The 17,179-nt window shown below is 60.1% G+C and overlaps 2 protein-coding genes across 2 annotated transcripts; one reads left to right on the top strand and one right to left on the bottom strand.

Moving 5' to 3' along the window:
• Positions 1-4,593: 4,593 nt before the first annotated feature.
• Positions 4,594-7,812, bottom strand: HTATIP2 (HIV-1 Tat interactive protein 2). The gene is made up of 5 exons (XM_026043884.1): positions 7,645-7,812; positions 6,994-7,101; positions 6,644-6,781; positions 5,490-5,551; positions 4,594-4,983 (listed from the first exon to the last, which is right to left on the bottom strand). Exons 1-5 carry the CDS (start codon positions 7,810-7,812, stop codon positions 4,755-4,757), a joined length of 705 nt encoding a protein of 234 aa, XP_025899669.1. The 3' UTR covers positions 4,594-4,754.
• Positions 7,813-9,177: 1,365 nt separating this feature from the next.
• LOC112951143 (1-phosphatidylinositol phosphodiesterase-like) lies at positions 9,178-10,191 on the top strand. Its single transcript, XM_026043770.1, has one exon. It carries the CDS (start codon positions 9,178-9,180, stop codon positions 10,189-10,191), a length of 1,014 nt encoding a protein of 337 aa, XP_025899555.1.
• The last annotated feature ends 6,988 nt before the right edge of the window (positions 10,192-17,179 follow it).

Here is a 17,179-nt window from a genome sequence, read left to right as displayed (position 1 = left end):
GAGCCTTGAGCTGCTTGTGCAAACCTAGGCAGCCACTGACCTACCACGGCTCTTGGGGCTGCTTGGCCCCAGGAGAGGTGAAGGTTTCTGAGGGGAGCAGGCCCATCTGGGACATGGCTTATTGCTGCACCCRCAAGGGCTAGCACAAAGCAAAGCCTCTGAGGCTGCTGGCTCTCTGCACCAACCGCCTTGCTCTGTGGATCTGCTCCATGGCACAGCAGGACCTGCTGCATTTTCTGACATTGCTGAAGCAGAACTGGCAATGAAAGACCTTACACCCAGCCTGGTTGCATGGACCCAAAGGCACTAGCAGACATTAATTACCCCAACCAGCCCCACCTGGGACCCTGCAGGCCTGGGGGGCTCCATTTAAGCTCAGGTTTGAGGCCTTGCCTCTTTCTTGAGCTGTGCTGCAGGTGTGCCTRTCTGGCTCCTGGATGGACCATGGACCTCGCTCCAGCTCCAGGCCTGCTCTGGTTGTTCGCTGTGGGGCTCCCTGGGACACCCCTCACCATGTCCAGGGCTGCTGATGGGCCACAAGCAGCTGATTTCAGTGTGACTGCAGTAACTGAGGAGCAGAAATCTTCTAGAGTGTGGAAGCAGCCCTCTGCATCCATCTGAAGAGGGTCCCATGTGGAAGGGGACACGGCCGGCCCGGTGGTAGTGTGGAGCAAATGGGAGGTGCTGCCTGTTCTCACAGCTCCCTGGATGGGAAAGGCAGCAGCCGTGAGAGCCGCATGGGAAACCCCAGTGGCCTTGTGCCTTGCTGAAGAGCCATGGAGAAGATAGTGATGTTTTTTCCTCATTAATCTTCAATAATGAAGTCAGTGTCAGAAATCCCAGGGGAGCACGGTTCTGTGGGACCGGGCGGGCTGTAGGAAAGCTGTCCAGCAGACACTGAGCAACCTGGCATGTTCCTGTTTGCCGCCGGCACCCAACGCCAAGTACCTTGGAATGGGGAGAGCCTCCCCACAGCACTGTAGGCCTGAATCTTGTGCTGGGGCACATTGCCAGCTCTGCAGGCCCCTTCCTGCTTAAGGACACCTGGAGCTCTGTCCTGGATGATTTTATGGGAGAATTAGGAGCGTTCCGTCAGTCTGAGCCCCAAAAGCTGACAGTCTTCCTCTCTTCTGCTTCACCATTCAGACCTGATGGGAAATGCCCTGGACTTGTGCTTTGGCTATGATTAAATGCCCTATAGACTCTTGCATAACTCTAGACTGGCAGTTTTAATAATCAAGCAAACTGGGTTGTGTTGCAACACAGGAAATAAAGGTTCAAAATAAGACATCACCGAGCTCAATAACAAGCTCATGAGGAACCTGTACTACAGGCTGGCAGATGTCACTTGGTTATGTACAGATTTCTGTGAGTTTTGTGCAAGGTAGCCACACTGGGCTGTGTGCCTTAATTTCACTGTGTTTATAAAAGCAGACAGCAACATCTCCATGTCCTGAAGTGCCAACGCTGGACAAGGGTTTGGTGGTCCCTGAAGAGCACTAGTCCCTGAAGAGCAATGGAAGATCTGCTCYATGGTGCACAGCGCCCAAGCAGGATGTGTCCCGCAGGTCTGGGCAGTGTCTGCCTTGACCAGGCTCCCACAGCTGCGAAAATACCAAGAATGGGAAAACGTGGATGCAACTTGTCCCTTCCCAGCACCCAGATTGCACCCTGGCTTCCCAAATCCTTCATCCTGGAGCCATGGTCACCAGGATCCTCTTTGGTAGCCATCACCAGGGAATCGTGAGCCACATCTAACGTGAGTAAAATGGGCTGGGGATGGCTCTGGCTGGCCTGGACTGTCTGTCACCCTTGTGGCTTTCCCCAACCTGTCTTGGCAGTGGTGTCCATCCAAAGGTGACCCTTGCATTGTGCTGGGTGCCATCCAGGGTATGTCATCCATAGTGGCACCATGTCTGCATTTGCCTTTAGCTAGTTTCTGGTTCAGTTCTAGTCCTTYCAATCTCTGTGCTCTTATTATATAGAGAAGCGTAATTGTGTCTTTCAGAAAAGGGATATTTGAAACATGAAATAAAAAGCAGTCTTGCACCACTGAACAGAAACAAGAGTTGTCTAGAAATAGCTCGCATTTTCCACAGACATCTGTCCAGTAATAAATGTTTGTTTTGTATGTTTGAAGGCTTTGGAGTGCTAAGAAAATATTTCCAATGTGAAGACCTTTCTTTTCTTCCCACGACAGCTTAACTTCTTTAAGAGCCCTTTTGGGAGGGCTTTTTGGAAATCCAAGTGCACTCTGCGGACCAGACTGTCTTATGTACACAGCAGCCGTTTCCTCAAGGAGCAATATAGGTTGGAGGCTGGTGGCTTCCCCTCCAAAGCCACGTGAATCTCCCATTATACCATGTTTATCCCTCACTCTGTTATTTCAAGCCTTTCTTAGTTGGTCTAACGAGCTGCCTTTAATAGACCTCGGGYTTACTGATTTGCTGTTTCCTGGTTCCCACTGGAACTTTTTAAAAATGAGCATCTTATTAATAACAATCTGAATAATAATAGCATTTGGTAGGAGGATCTGTGCAACACTTGCCTGAGTGAATATTTGCTAGTTTATCCAGGAGTTCCTTCTGGTGCTGGCAGTTGTGTTTTCATTTTTTTCCTTTTTTTTCCCCCCTATATGCTCTAAAAATGTAGTTAAAATCTCTTCTCCTGCTGCTTTGCGACAGCCCTGCAAACACGTGCTCTCTAAGGAACGATGCTAGTGTGAGCTCCTTGACAGCAAAGGCTGGTACAAATGATTCATTTAGCTTTTCTGCAATGGCTCTTTCACACTCGCATAATCTGATCATGCCCCGTCCCGTGTGGCTCTCTGGAAAGCTTTCTGCCTCTCACGTAGTCATGATTAATTTTTTATGCCTTCGGGATGCTTTCCTCAAATCTTTTGTGGCCTGCCGTGTACGTGTGGCTTTCCAGAGCGTGCGTTCTCTTTTTGTTCCCTTGTCTGTATACAATTCCCACTTCTTTTAAAAACTTGTCATTTCAAGTGTTTCTTTCCACTCTCCTATTCATTACCTTTTGTTCAGACGTGCATTTACGCCTATGTAATCTAATACTGCATGTTTAAACAGCCTTCCTGTTGCACACAAGCTTGAATACCCCTCAGCTGCTTCATTTGACTACCCTTCCTCTCATTACTCTTTTGTAATTTAAATATTTTTCCCAGGTGCTACTTTTGTTCCCGCTAGGACAGCCCCATCAGGGTTATTGCTCAGTGTCCCRTCGTTGGCTCTTCTGCGGGCTAAGCCCTGTGTACAGCCTGGGAGTCGCTCTGGGACGTGGCTTTGCTCCCTTTGCTCCCCAAATGTAGTTATCCCACCACGGAGCCCTCCTTGCACTGAGCTGCAGATCTGGAGGTACCAGCCTGGGTGCTTAAAGCGCCTGCGTAGGATCCGAGGAGACCAGGGACCCGGGCTCGCCGCTTCCAAGTCACTGACACTGGAGACACAGGCGAGGTCAAAGAGGAGAAAACCCTGGAAAGCAGAACGAGCCGGCGCGCTGGGACTCGGGCCAGCTGGGAATTGGGGAGTCACGTAAGTGGCCCGGCCCGGCCGCGGCTCCGCTGTGCGGCCGCCAAGTTCCATGACCCGTGAGGCGCAAAGGCCTGAGAACGGCCGGGGCCGCGCGCGGGGCCGGGGCCGGGCCGCAGCGCTGCTCTCCGCTCCCGCTGTGCGCGACGCTGCTCCACCCCACGGCCCAGCCCGTGCCACCAAGGGGATGCTTCACTAGCTACTCCTAATGTCAATGCTGACCGTGCCAAACGCCATGGAGTTCAACGCCTGGTATCCCCCAGAGAATCCTGCCAGCAAGAAGCCCAGCATCACCAGACCTGTGTGGCTCTAGGGGACCTGAACACATCACAAGAGCTTCCTCATCAGCTTTGTCTTTCCTCAAGAGAGTGAACAGGGCCTTTAGTGACGAGCAAGGTGGGTGAGAATGGCCCTGCCTGGAGCCATGTGCATGGCTCGTCTCAGGGTGAGTGTCCCTGGTAACAGAGCTGAGCTCTGCTCCACTGAGGCTGTAAGGGAAGCCCAGCTTAACCTGCAGTGACAGAGGATTTCAAGGCAGCACCACTGTTCATGCGGGGTTTATACTACGGGGAAATAACAGCTYCTGAAGAAACAGCTCTGATGCCATCAGCAGTGTTGCTGGAGCAGAAGAGTGAGCTCAAATACGCTGTGTGTCTGCAGGGACCTACTGCCACCAGGGCCCAAGGCACGTTCCACAGGTACCTGTTTCCAAGAGCTCCATCAACCAAGCTGTAGTGGTGCTTCCAYGGGCATTGCAAGGTGCTGCTCTCTGTTATCCTGCATCATTCCACGGTATGGACACAAACCCCAGCTATGTGTCCTTGTCAGGCGACCAAGTGACACAGCGGACAGTCTGTGAACAGATCCAAAGGCATCAGCGGTGTGCGGGCAACAAACAATTCAATACAAAATTGACACAGAGAGACCAGTCACAGGATTTTATTTGTCCACCAAATTGAAGAAATTGCTCTGATTACATCCAGTTTTTACCTAAATTCGCACRCCAGCTCCAGGAAGCACTTAACACAAACACAAATTTTCCTCACCCACCAGCCAGCACCTGCATTTCTAGATCACTCAAGAGAATTACCTGCCATGCAAAGAAACACCTCTCTACCATCGCAATAGCCATGTAAGACCCGTGCCTGCATCCATCCGTGGCCCAGAAGAGCGCCTGGAAGGTGAGTCATGCTCTCCTGCCCTTCCCTTTCACTCTGCGCCCTGTTGTGGCTCTTCCTTTCCCAGCTGATGGATGGCCTTGTTCTCCAGCACCTCCACCTTGCCCTTGCCCGGCTTCAGCACGCAGGCCACCATGGCCCTCGCCACGGTCTTCACGGGAACCGAGTAAGCGGTGGGGAACACGCGTGCCACGAGGCCGAAGAACTGCTGGGCAACCCACTCTGCCGGCCGGGATTCCTGGCGTGCGCACAGCAGCACCCTGCGGAGCCGGGAGGTAGGGCAAGTCAGGCTGGTAGGGCGGCCCCAAGAGCAGCTCGCAGCCCAGACCTCCAGCTGCGCTGGRAAGCCCGGCTTTGCTCGCTGAAACCGTGTGGGGCCCCAGAAGGGGCTGCTGCAGGGTCCTGGAGCGGGAGCAGGCTGAGCCTGGGGTGCTGTGGGGGAGACGGGGCAGGCAGGAGGTCCCTCTGCAGAAGGTCAAGCTCTGTGCAGAGCTAAGGTAGGACTTCTGTCCCACAAACTCTTCTTCCCCTTGGGATCTGTCGCAGTGTGGCGCATGTGGCCTCACCTTTGGGAAGGGCCTGGAGAAGCTGCTCCCCGCAGCAGCGGGCAAGGGGAGCACTGAGCCGGGAGCAGTGCTTGCACGTGGCTGCCTTCTCCTCTGCCTCCCCAGACACTGCCTTCTGTATCCCGGCCCTTTGTCCATCTCCCCTGCCCTCGCCCCCCTCCACCCGAGTCCTGCGCCCTCCCTCTTGCAGCGCTACTCACGCCGGCCGGAGAATGGTACAGCGATCAAAACCAACAGCCTGGACCAGGTTCTCCACTTCTCCCTGTCCGAGCGGTGAGGCAGGATGAAACAAGACAAGGGTGACCACGAGCCCCATGCCTGCTGCCCCAGGAGCTGCGGGGAGAGCGGTCACTGTGCGAGGCAAGTGGCTGGAACCACATCCAAGCCCTGGGGAGCCCCGGGTGGCTTGCAGCAATGTGCACACATCAGCCGCAGGGCTCGGACTCAGCTTTGCTGCAGCTGAGCTCCATGGCTTTAGCTCGTGGATCCGTAAGGTGGAAAAGGYAAAAATAAAGACCTAAGGGGAATTGTGGAGTTGGTGATGGTAACCTAGGAGATAGCACTGGCATAAAACGAGAAAAGAGAATAAGGGGAGCATCTCAGTAAGGTCGGTAGCCAAGGAGCAGCGGTGGCTCACCCTTCCCCAGGTGACTGTCACCTGCCTGCCAGAGACTTATTGGGTGTCTCGTGAGGACCTGTAAGAGCCTCAGTGCTTAACCTCCTAGTGCCTTAAGCGCTGCAGCCTCCTGTGCCTAATCACTAGCAGATAATTGCTATGTACTTACAAAGTGCATGCAATCCTGCTTGCAAAACACGCCCAAGTAAACCTGGGAGAGGGGGTTGGACGAGAAAATGCACAGAGTAAACAAGGGGGAGGAGAGCAGAAATGTAGAGCAAGTCATGGACAAGGGTTGCTCAAGCCCCAGGTAACACAGGCCCCTCACGCAGGGAAGAGGAGCCTCGGGGAGGTGAGCAAAGGAAGAGCTGCAGATGGTCCTGGCTGGTCTGACACCTCTGGCCAAGAGGCCACTTACTAAACTGGAGGGCAGGATTGCTGGAGGGATCCCAACAGGGCACAGGAAAGCTAAATGCAGAGGCTGTCCTGGGGATGCAGCAGCAGGGTTTGGGCTGGAGACCCTAGAGGGTCTCTTGCACCTAGAGCTTTCTGGAGGCTCCAAGAGACAGAAGGATGCTTTGGTCCTCAGGATAAGGCAGGTGCTGCCAGCCTCATTCCTAGTGTTTTGCTTCCCAAGTCCTGGAGGACTCCAGAGCCGTTTGACCCTTTTGCAGCCTCAGCTCTTGCTTCATTCCCAAGCGCCTGGCACGGCCAGACTCCTGTGAGTTCCCGCCTCACCTTCACCCGGAGGTAGAGGAAGCTGCTGTGCTCGTTGGCGCCCTGGGAGGACTGCAGCACGAAGTGTTTGCAGCCCCCGGCCCGTGCCAGCTCTGCCGCCTGCGCCACGTAGTCCCGGTCCACGCGGATGAAGCCGGCCTGTGGGCAGGGCGGGAGAACGGGATCAGTGCAGCCGGGGGTGCCCACCCTGGTGCTACATCCAGCACCGCCTCTCAGAGCTGAATGCACCGCCCCATAGGTGCTTCCCTGGGGTGGCAAACCCCACACCCCAGCGGGTGAATCGTCTCCTCGAGTGGCACCCCACACGGCTGGGGGCACAGCAGCGAGCTCCCCGTGCAGCGCCCACTCACCGCGCCAGCCTTGGCCCGCGTGGTGCCCAGGCAGCAGAAGCCGACATCGTAGCCCTGGAAGGCGGCGGCGTGTTCGTCCAGCCGCTCAAAGTCCACCACCACCTCCTCCTGCGGGAACAACGCCGGCTGGCACGTGTGCCCGGGGCTCCAGGTGCCCCTCGGCACCTTTGGGTGCTGCAGGGCTGGGAGGGTCTGGCCTTGCCCTGCTCTGTCCCAGTGCGTGGGCACCCAGGACCCCACACCTCCAGATCCCCCTCTGATTCCACCCCTCCTGATCCCACCCTGATCCCACGCTGCCCTCGTGCTCTCCAAGCAGCTCCTCCCCAATAACATTTCACCCCCAGGGCTGCACCCCTGATCCTGCATCACCCCAGGAACCTCCAGGAACCACCCTCTGTCCCCCAGGATGCCCCCCCACCCCAACTCTGGACCCTCCTCACCACCAGTCCTGCATCCTGATCCCGTACAGCCCCCATGTCCTCCAGGATCTGCCTGATCCCACGTTACCCCCAGAACCCCCCTGTATCACCCCCCTGCAAAGTCCCTGCACCCTCCAGCACCCCTGATCCCACACTCCCCCCGTGCCCCCCACACTCCCAGAGCCCCCCCAGCTCCCACACCACCCGCAGGCGCCCCCGCTCCCCACGGCACCAGGGCGGCCGCGCTCTCCGCGCCGAGGTCCACTTTGCGGCGCCCGATGGCCGTGACGCGGGCGAAGAGGCGCCGGGCCAGCAGCTCCCGCAGCAGCGCCCGGCCCGTCTCGCCCGTGGCGCCCAGCACGAAGCAGGAGCCGCGGGGCGCCCCGCCGCCCGCCGCCATGCTCGCCCGGCCCCGYGGCTCCCGCTCCGTCCTGTCCTGCCGGGCGGCGGCGCGTGGGTGACGCGCGGAACGGGAAGCTGGAAGCGCCGGCGCTGCCCTGACTGGATCTGCRGCCGCGGGGCTGTCCCCGGCTGCCGTGCCAGCAGGGACAGGGATCCCGGCGCTCTGCTCGGTGCTGGGGAGGCCCCAGCAGGGACCCCGCTGCAAGGGGGACAGGAATGTCCTGGCGGGAGCCCAGGGAAGGGCCGTGCCCTAGAGAGAGAGGTGGGAGCACTTCCCACATGAGGCTGCTCAGGCATATCCAGTGACACACAGATGTGCGGATACAAGCTGAAATGCAGGAAATTCTACTTAAACATAAGAAAAAAACCACTGTAAATACAGCCAATGCAGGAGAGGGTTTCCCAGAGAGGTAGGGGTGTGTCCATCCTTGGAGATGCTCAAATTTGACTAGTCATGGTGCTGGATATACTGCTCTAGGTGGCCCTGCTGGTGCAGGGGGTTGGAGCAGGGCAGCTCCAGAGCTTCCCCTGAGCTCCTCAGCCATGCAATGCTGCAAGGGCACACGGACACCCAGGCAGATGCCTTGTCCTTTCCCTCCACCTTGCTCCTCTGCTCAGCCCCCCAGGATGAGGAGTTTGGAGGGGCCTAAGCCCCATTGGGACGCTGAATGGGTGGACGAGGGCAGAGGAGGGACTGCGGTGGCTGCCCCTGCGCAGGATGTGAGTCAGGCGCATGGGCTCTGACCTTGGCCATGGCCTCGGGGCTCTAACCACAGCGTCCGGGCCACGCGAGGCGCCCGTGCCCTCCCAAGCACAGAGCCTCGCCGTGACTCTGGCATCGAGCAGCCACCGAGGAGCGTGGCACCCTGCGAGCACTGGTGTCCCATGGGGCTCAAGCTACTCGGGGCAGTCCCATGTGCCAACATCCCCGCTCATCCCTKCCCTGGCACTGGGCTCCCGGCCCTGGGTCTGCAGCATCGGCAAAGGAGCCCCGCGGAGCCGGGCACTGGATCCAGTTTGCCCTGATTCCTGGGGAGGGAGGTGGGGTGCCCCACGGCTGCCTCCCTCCGGCAGGCGATCTCCAGGCCGGCTCACGAGCCAAGCACATTCCTTTGCGCRGCCGGTGGGTGACTCTCTGGGGCGCGTGCCCCACACGGGGGTGTGACGGGCCCCATGACGGGCCCCAGTTAATGGCCAGCATCCTGCCGAGGCCACCAGTGCGCAGCCCGCGCCCGCCGCGGGCCCCGCTTCCCGCCCAGCACTGGAGCCAGCCACATCCAGGTGGGAAGCGCGCGGGACTCGGTGGGTGCCCGGGGAGGACAGGGGCAGGGAGGGCTGCGAAGCGGGGACATTGGAGGGGGTGATGCCCACGGGGCTGTTCCCGCACCGCAGCTGTGCCATGGAGGAGGCGGTCGCCGCCGCCTTCGACTGCTCGCCCCGTCCCGCCGCCTGCCGCCCCGACTGGATGTCGGCACTGCCTGACGCCCTGCCGCTCTCCCGCCTCTCCGTGCCCGGCACCCACGACTCCCTGAGCCTGTTCGGCAGCCGGCGCCTGCGCTGCCAGAGCTGGGGGCTGGAGGCGCAGCTGGCGGCCGGCGTGCGCTTCCTGGACGTGCGCTGCAAGCTGGAGCGGGGCCAGCTCCTCGTCTACCACCTGTGCGCCTTCCAGCGCGCCAGCCTGGCGGGAGTGCTGCGGCGCACGCTGCGCTTCCTGCGCGCGCACCCCGCCGAGGCCGTGCTCRTGCGCATCAAGGAGGAGGCGCCGCTGCCGGCGCGCGCCGGCTTCGCCGCCCGCCTCCGCCGCCACCTGGCCGAGGAGGGCGAGGGGCGCGTGTGGTGCCGCGAGGAGGTGCCCACGCTGGGCCAGGTGAGGGGCAAGATCGTGGTGCTGGAGGAGCTGCGGCACCACGTGCTGGGCATCCCCTACCAGCGGCTGAGCGTCGGCGACGCCTGGAACGTGCTCTCGCTGGCGCGGAAGTGGGCGCAGGTGCGAGAGCACCTGGAGGCGGCGGCCGGCGGGCAGCCCGGCACGCTGCACCTCACCTTCTGCTCGGGCAACGGCCTCTTCACGTGCCCCGCGGCCGTGGCGCGCTTCGTGAACCCCCGCTGCCACGCGCACCTGCAGCGCCGCGCGGGGCGGCCCGCGCGCTGGGGCGTCGTCATCATGGACTTCCCCGGCGCCGACCTCATCCGCCTCATCGTGGAGAGCAACGCGGTGCCGGCCGCCATCCCGCGGCCCCCCGCGGCGCCCGCGGTCCCCCACGCGGAGCGGGCATCCCTGCACGGGACCCCTTGTCCCCATGGGAGGATGTCCCCGGAGCGCCGGCGCGCTCCTGGCTCCCGTGTGGCAGGAAGGTTTCGCGTGCCCGCAGCGTGACGTCCACCCGGGGCTGCCGAGAGCCTGCGGCGGCCACGCGGGGGACATCGGCCCAAGGACACGGCKCTGCGACAGCGTGGACCTCGCGCTAGGACAGCCCGACCGCAGCAAAGCCAGGGACASCCCAGCCTTTTGGAACTGGTAAGGGCATCTCAAGGGCTTCTCTGCAAAACAGCGATTTTCCTTTTGCAAAAAATCAGAAATAAAAAGCTAGGAAAGCATTCACKCTTTTCTTAGTATCTCCTAGAGAAAATGTGGAGAATGGTGCAAGAAAGCCTTTTTGTTTTTTCTGCTCAGCAATCAAAAAGCTGGTGTCTCTCCGTCCATTGCCAAAACACAGTTAAACTGGTGTTTGTAGCCATCTGGCTCCTAAACCAATGGTAGAATATGGAAGAGGAGGAAGCAATTTCAAAGTGGCAACAAAATGTTAGGAATATGGTCCTCTCTTTTTATTTTAGGTTTTTCTTTTCTTTTTTTTTTTTCTTGTAGGGATTGCCCCAAAAATCAAAACTGTGAAAAAGAGGCAATTTCAGCAGTTCAAAGAGATGCACGTCAGTGGGGAGACAGTGTGAAACGCTCGAGTCTGGCCTGGCACCCAGGTGGAGCCCAGGTGTGAGGAGCCCCACGGACCAGCAGGACTCGGCACAGCAGGATCTGGCACCCATGGGGGCCCAATCTCCACATCTCCCATCCCTGTCAGGCCCCTCCTCGGCCAGGCAGGGCGACGCGGTCGCTTTCGGAGCAGAGGCAAGGCAACGAGCCAAGCAGCGAAGCCCCATAGGTGCTGGCAGCAGTAGGGCACAGTCCGACAGCCCCAAAACCTCCCCACAGCCACGTGTCCCCACGTGTTACGAGCGCAGCCACCCTGGTTGTACTTCACGAGGCTCCTGTCCAAACCAGGCGGTCACGCAGCAGGACCCTGGAATGTCCCAGTAAGAGATGCCTCCGCATCCCTGGATCCCCCAGCGTGCCCAGAAGTGCCTCCACAAGCCTGCGAAGGTGCCTCGGGCAGAAGACCGTCTCCAATGTCTCCTGCATCAGCCTCACCTATAGATCTGCTAGGAAAGTGTGAGGCAAAGTAAAACCACATCCTCCCTGCAGGAAAGCAAATCAGCAATTTAAATAAAGGCTGGTAAGTCGTAGGCCATGGTGCTACTTGCAGCAGAAAGATGGCCAAGAGCCCGAGACGCAAAACTGCTGCTTGCTCAGAAAGAGGGGTCAGAAAGCACAAGGCAGCGTGTTTGCCAGGCCCAACGAGAAGAGGAAAGCTCAGCCCTGGACTGCCAAGAGGTGAAGAACCTCCTCCCGGATACTCGCAGCATCGGGGGAAACACAACGGCCCTTAGCGAGCGCCAGAGGGGCTGCCTCAGGATTTCCTGGCTGGAGAAGAGGACGTTGTTTGCTCCATGAGGGCCAGCTCTGGATGGAGACGAGACTCCCCGTGCTGACGATGCTCCTCACCTGCCCGCCCTGGGCAGGCTGCTGTGATGCCCCACACCCGGCTGGCGTGGAGCCCCAGCCCCACGCGGGGACACGGAGAGCCACAGGGAGCGCGGCGCAGGGACACGGCGCGATGGGAGGGACAGGGGGCTCGTGGGGACGGGCACGGGCACCGCGGCCTGGGGTTCCCCGCAGGGCAGAGCCCCTTGTTTACCCCGTGCCACCCAGCAGCGCGACAGCCCCGGCGCTGCCCACGCGCCCGCATCCTGTTTGGCACAGGCTCCTCCGTGGCAGGCACGTGGCGCCGGGGGCACACGCGGTGCGGGCGGCAGCGGCTCCGCGCCAGGCAGCACCCGCGGCGGGAGCCGGGGATCGGACCCCTTGTCTCTCCGACGGGCGGCCCAGGAAGGGCGCCCGGGCTATCGCCGGCTGCAGCCGGCCCAGCGAGGCGGTGTCAGGGTGACTGGGTTCCTGTGCGGTTTGCAGGGGCGCGTTGCACAAGGGGGAATGCGCCGCGCCGCCGTGGGACCGGCCGCTGCCCAAAGCAGGGCGAGCGAGGCCGGGCGGCCCTGCAGCGGGGGGMACGTGCCCCACGGCCAGCTGGAGCCTTCCCTGGGCAGCAGACTGGGGAGACTGGGGGTGAGGGAGGACCCTGGGCACCTAACCTGCCCCCCGAGTACCTAACCTGCTCCCTGGGCACYTGACCTGCTCCCTGGGCAACTTAGCTGTTCTGCGTGTATCTAACCCCATCCCTGAGTACCTAACCTGCTCCCTGGGCACCTAACCCGCTCCCTGGGCACCCAGCTCCCTTCCCAAGTACCTAACCTGCTCCCCGGGCAGGCAGGGCTGCAGAGCTGGTGCAGCTGGTGCCTCTGCCTTCTGCTGCACCAAGCCCTTTCCCACCCGCCTTGGAGTGCCCGGAGCAGAGGGTCAGCCCCACGGGCACGAGYCCGGGGATCCAGGGGCTGCTGCTTCCCAGCAGCAGTGAGTGCTTCCGATTCTTGCCGAGCAGCAGAGCTGAGCCCAGCGGGACAATGCTGATGGTCCCTTTTCCCTCGCTAAGCCCTGGCACTTGGCCCCGTGCAACAGCAGCTCTGGGACTCGGGCACCTCGTTTGCACTTTGAAAACAACACCAGAAATTACAGCTGGTAAAAAACCTCTCCTCTCCTCGCAGCAGAAGTGAAACTGCCAGGGGCACAGCTTATTTTTCTCCTCCTGTGCCCCGTGGGCACACAGGGCCGGCACACCTTGCAGCGCGACCGCAGCTCCCAGCCGGCCCGGGGGCCCCCGCTCGGCCCCAGGGCAGCTTTTCCATGGGGAGCTGCCTGCTTCCCTCTCATCCAGGGCTGCCCTCTGCTTGGCACGAGTGCTTCTGCCCTGCTGGGCACGCACTGCCACGCAGAGGGGCAATTGCACTAAAACCCATCGCAAGGGAGACTGCCAGAGACAGGAACTGAATTTGATTTATATTGGCCAAGTATAAACTCACTGCAGGAGATTACAGATCTTGTGGGAAGGGTTCCTCCTTTTGTCTCGTGTTGCTCCCGCTGGAGCACCGTTAATTTCTCTGGAACCGGGAAATACACGTGACCTGAGGAGTTTGCGCTGCCACTTTAGCTGGAAGTGAGCAGAATAATCCCGGCAGAAAACCCTGCCAAGGAAATTCAGTTTAAAAGAAGAATAGGGTAAAAAGAAGATTTATGAAGATTCTGCAATGATCCCAGAGGAGATGGACACAATGGGGGAACGTTCCTAGAGCGTTGGTGGAAGTCCATAAAGACTATTAACAACTGGGGGGAAGTTCTGTCCTGCGATTAGACCCTTCAAATAAAGGCTCAGGAGACAGGAAAACACATTGTGCAACTAGTTCTTTGCAAACGGTAAAATATGAAAATTCAGAGGCAGAGCAAGAGGCTCGCGTTGAGGAGGAGCCGCCTCCAGGAGCTCCATCCTGGGACAAGCACCGAGCCCACCTCCTGGAGGACACGGAGACCCCCGGGAGGCGGCAGCGGGGTCGGTGCCCCACGGGAGGTGCCAGCGGGATGGGTGCCCATGGGAGCGGTGCCAGGGCAGCGGGCAGGACAGCCCCGGGCGCGGGGCTGGGCCGGGAAGGGGAAGCGGCGCGGGGGGAGGCTGTGCTCGGAGGAAGCGCTCGCAGCGGCGCCCGGCGCACGGCCAGCGCGGCGGGTGCCACGGCTGTGCCCGGCACACGCGGGACAGAAACCCCCCCGGGAGAAGCGGGGCGGCTGGGCACGGAGGTGGCCGGGCACGGGGTGCCGCTCACGCCTCTCTCCCTGGCACGCAGGGCACGGCCATGGGGCAGCGCCGCGCCGCACGGACCTGGGCTCTCGGCTCTCGAGGCATCTGCTACCTGGGCATCGCRGCGGCCACGTGGGGTAAGCGCCCGCCGCGGGCTCTGCCGAGGTGGCAGGGGGCCGTGGCTGTTTGGGGGGTTATTTTGGGGTGCTGACAGCCTCCCGGGCAGCTCTTGTGCTGCAGAGCCCAGCTCAGGCATTGCCAGCATCACCCACCACCGTATGGGTCGGACTGGATTAAAGCTGGTGCTTCGGGTCCGGGGMAGCGCTGGGTCCCCGGGAGACAGAGAAAGGAGGAAAAGAAATTGCTGTTATGCTGGGGAAAGCCGGGTTGGTCGCCCGCGAGACTGGCTTTTCTCCCGCACGTGGGCACTGTGCAGGGCAAGACCTGCTGCTCCTTCCCTAGAGACACAGGGCTTAGATCCTGAGTAATCTGGGCCARTTTTCAAGTGACATTTTGTGACACATCCAGGGAACAGAGGTGGGATCAAGAGGAGACTGGTATTTAGGATGGAGGGAAATGCTGGTGCTCCCAAGCACTGTGTGGGGAGGAGGGATGGGGAGGCAGCCTGGAAGAGCACAGGGCTCAAAACCCAGGCAAACAGCACCCAGGTGTGAGGCTCCCAGCTCCAGGTGGGACAGGGAGAGCTAATATAAGCCTGGGGGAAAAGAGGAAAATAGAAGGAAATTGGATAATGAAAGGGGTAGTTTGATCTCCTCTGAGGGGAAAATAGCCCAAATAGGGAAATTTTTGTTGCATTATTGATTGCTTATGAGCYCAGCAGGACTTGGGAAGCCCTGGATTTGCGTTTAATCTGCGATGCCCAGACCTTTGCCTCCCTAAGGAGAGGAGGTGATGGAGGTGATACGCTCTCCTCAGAGAGAGCTGTACTCTCAGTACTCTCCATAACCTGCAGCTATGGAGATACCTGATCACAAGAAGGGAGGAAGCTTTTTCTTTTTTTTTTTTTTTTTTTTTTTTTTGTGGCTAAAACCTTGTGATTGCATCAAGTTGTGGTGAGAAATCTCGTAACTAGAAGCTTCAGCTGTATCCCTGCCGTTTGTGGGTGTGGGTGCCAGTCAATCTCTGGCTTGCGCTCTCAGCGGGGCATGACCAGCACGTAAACTTCACTTTTGCAAGCTTTTGTTTTGCAACACTGAGCTTTACAAAACCCTTCAGACCCTCTCTAGGGCAGCTTAGCAGCTAATTGAAGCACCTTAGGAGGCAAAGGCACTGCTGTGCCCTGCTCTGCTGGCCACTYGGCCACATGAGTGCCGGGGTGGCACCGCTGTCCTTTCCGCAGGGCTCGTGGCGCAGCTGCAGGCGGGAGCCTGGACGTACAGCTACACGGAGCAGAAGGACTACACGTGGGAGCAGGCGAGGGAATACTGCCAGGCCTACTTCACGGACCTCGTGGCCATCCAGAACAAGAAGGAAATCGAGCACCTCAACGGGTGGCTGCCCTTCCACCCGCGGTACTACTGGATCGGCATTCGCAAGCTCAACGGCACCTGGACCTGGGTGGGCACCAGGAAGGCGCTGACCAAGGAGGCCGAGAACTGGGCCGAGAAGGAGCCCAACAACAAGCGCTCCAACCAGGACTGCGTGGAGATCTACATCAAGAGGCAGCGGGAGCCGGGGAAGTGGAACGACGAGCCCTGCAGCAAGAGGAAACGGGCGCTGTGCTACAAGGGTGATGCCTGGGGGGCCGTGGCGGGACGGGCTGGCGGTGGGGAGGGCGCCGTGGGGCTTGTGGGGGGTTCCCATGGGGCTGGAGGCCGTTCTGCACCTGCTGTGGGGCACAGCGGTGCCGGGGATGCGCCCGGGAGCCGGGCCGGCTCCTCACGGCCCCGTGTGCCCGCAGCCTCCTGCCAGCCCCGGCCCTGCAGCCAGCGCGGCCAGTGCGTGGAGACCATCGGCAACTACAGCTGCGAGTGCCGGCCCGGCTTCCGCGGGCGCGACTGCGAGGACGGTGAGCGYCCCACGGGACGGGACGCACCCCGCGAGCGGCCTCGGCCCTGGGCCTCCCGGGGAGGCCGCGGGGAAGGCAGCCCCCAGAGGAAGGGAGGCTCCCGGCAGGGCGGGCAGCAGATAGCGCGAGGGCTGCGGTGAGATGAGGGCAGATAAGCAGGGAGGGACGGACCCGGGCAGGAACCGGCGCTCGCTCGGGGGAAAGCCGCAGCGGAGAAAGTGGCGGCGTTTGGTGCAGCGGGAGCCGGGAGCCTCCCTGCCGGCACCCGCGGTGTCCCGAGGCCGGGCAYGGCAGTAGGAGCTCTGCTTCCTGCGCCCTGTATGGCGGGCACATGGGGGAGCAGGCACGGGACACGCACGTCCATCCCGAGCTGCCATTCCAAGGCTCCAAGCAGCTCCCCGCCACTAAGGGAAACTGAGGCACGGCGTTTGCTGCAGCAGCCTGCTCAGCAACCCAGCATCCGTGGGATCAGGAGCAGGTGGAAGTCCCCGTGTGCGCTGTCCAGCACCTGGCTCTGACCCTTCCCGCTGCAGGCATTTCAATTTCCCAAAGTTTTGGGTTTTCCCAAGCAGAGTTAGCGTGTTTTTTCCTGTCAGGCTTAAATATCTGTATTTTTTTTCCCTAAAGAATAAAGTGAGTCAGTCAGGTTGTCCCTGGCAGTAACAAAATTGCTCTAAAATTCCCAGCTGGTTTCAGTCCAAGAATAAGAAAGCTCCTGCTGTGGGTACCCAGGGCTCTGCCAGGACGGAGATGTTCCTCTTCCCAGTGTCCTTGTGCACTTTGCACTGGGTCTGGTTGCTGCCCTTTCAGGCACCCCGGGGCAGATATCAACATCAGGCCGTGGCCCCATGGGGCACCAAAGCCTTGGGAGGGCTCTCCTCCTGCCGCTGTGGCGGGAATGAACGCAGGCGAGGGAGCATGCGGATGCCTGTGGGGATGGGGATTCGGTGAGCAGGGCTAAGGTGGCTGTAGGGGCCGTGATGTGCAGGGAGCAGGAGGTGAGCGAGGCCCTGGCAGAGCAGCAACTGTCCCCAGAGACACCAAGGGTCGGGGGGAAGAGACTGCTGCTCAGCTGAGGGTGCACTTTTATCATGTGGGTTAGGAAGGCAAAGCAGGCATGTGCTGCTGTAGGAATGAGTTTTAAGAATGGATCAGGAGAAACTCTGGACRCTATCACTGGGTTTAATAAAATGTGTATCTCTGTGCTGAGACCTGCTCTCCCATTGCAGTTGTTGCCTGCCCCGTGCTCAGCACTCCAG

The sequence above is a fragment of the Nothoprocta perdicaria genome, unplaced genomic scaffold (assembly GCF_003342845.1).
Source record: "Nothoprocta perdicaria isolate Ctin4 unplaced genomic scaffold, notPer1 scaffold_34, whole genome shotgun sequence".
Lineage (NCBI taxonomy): Eukaryota > Metazoa > Chordata > Aves > Tinamiformes > Tinamidae > Nothoprocta > Nothoprocta perdicaria.
This window is presented reverse-complemented; position numbering and strand designations above follow the sequence as displayed.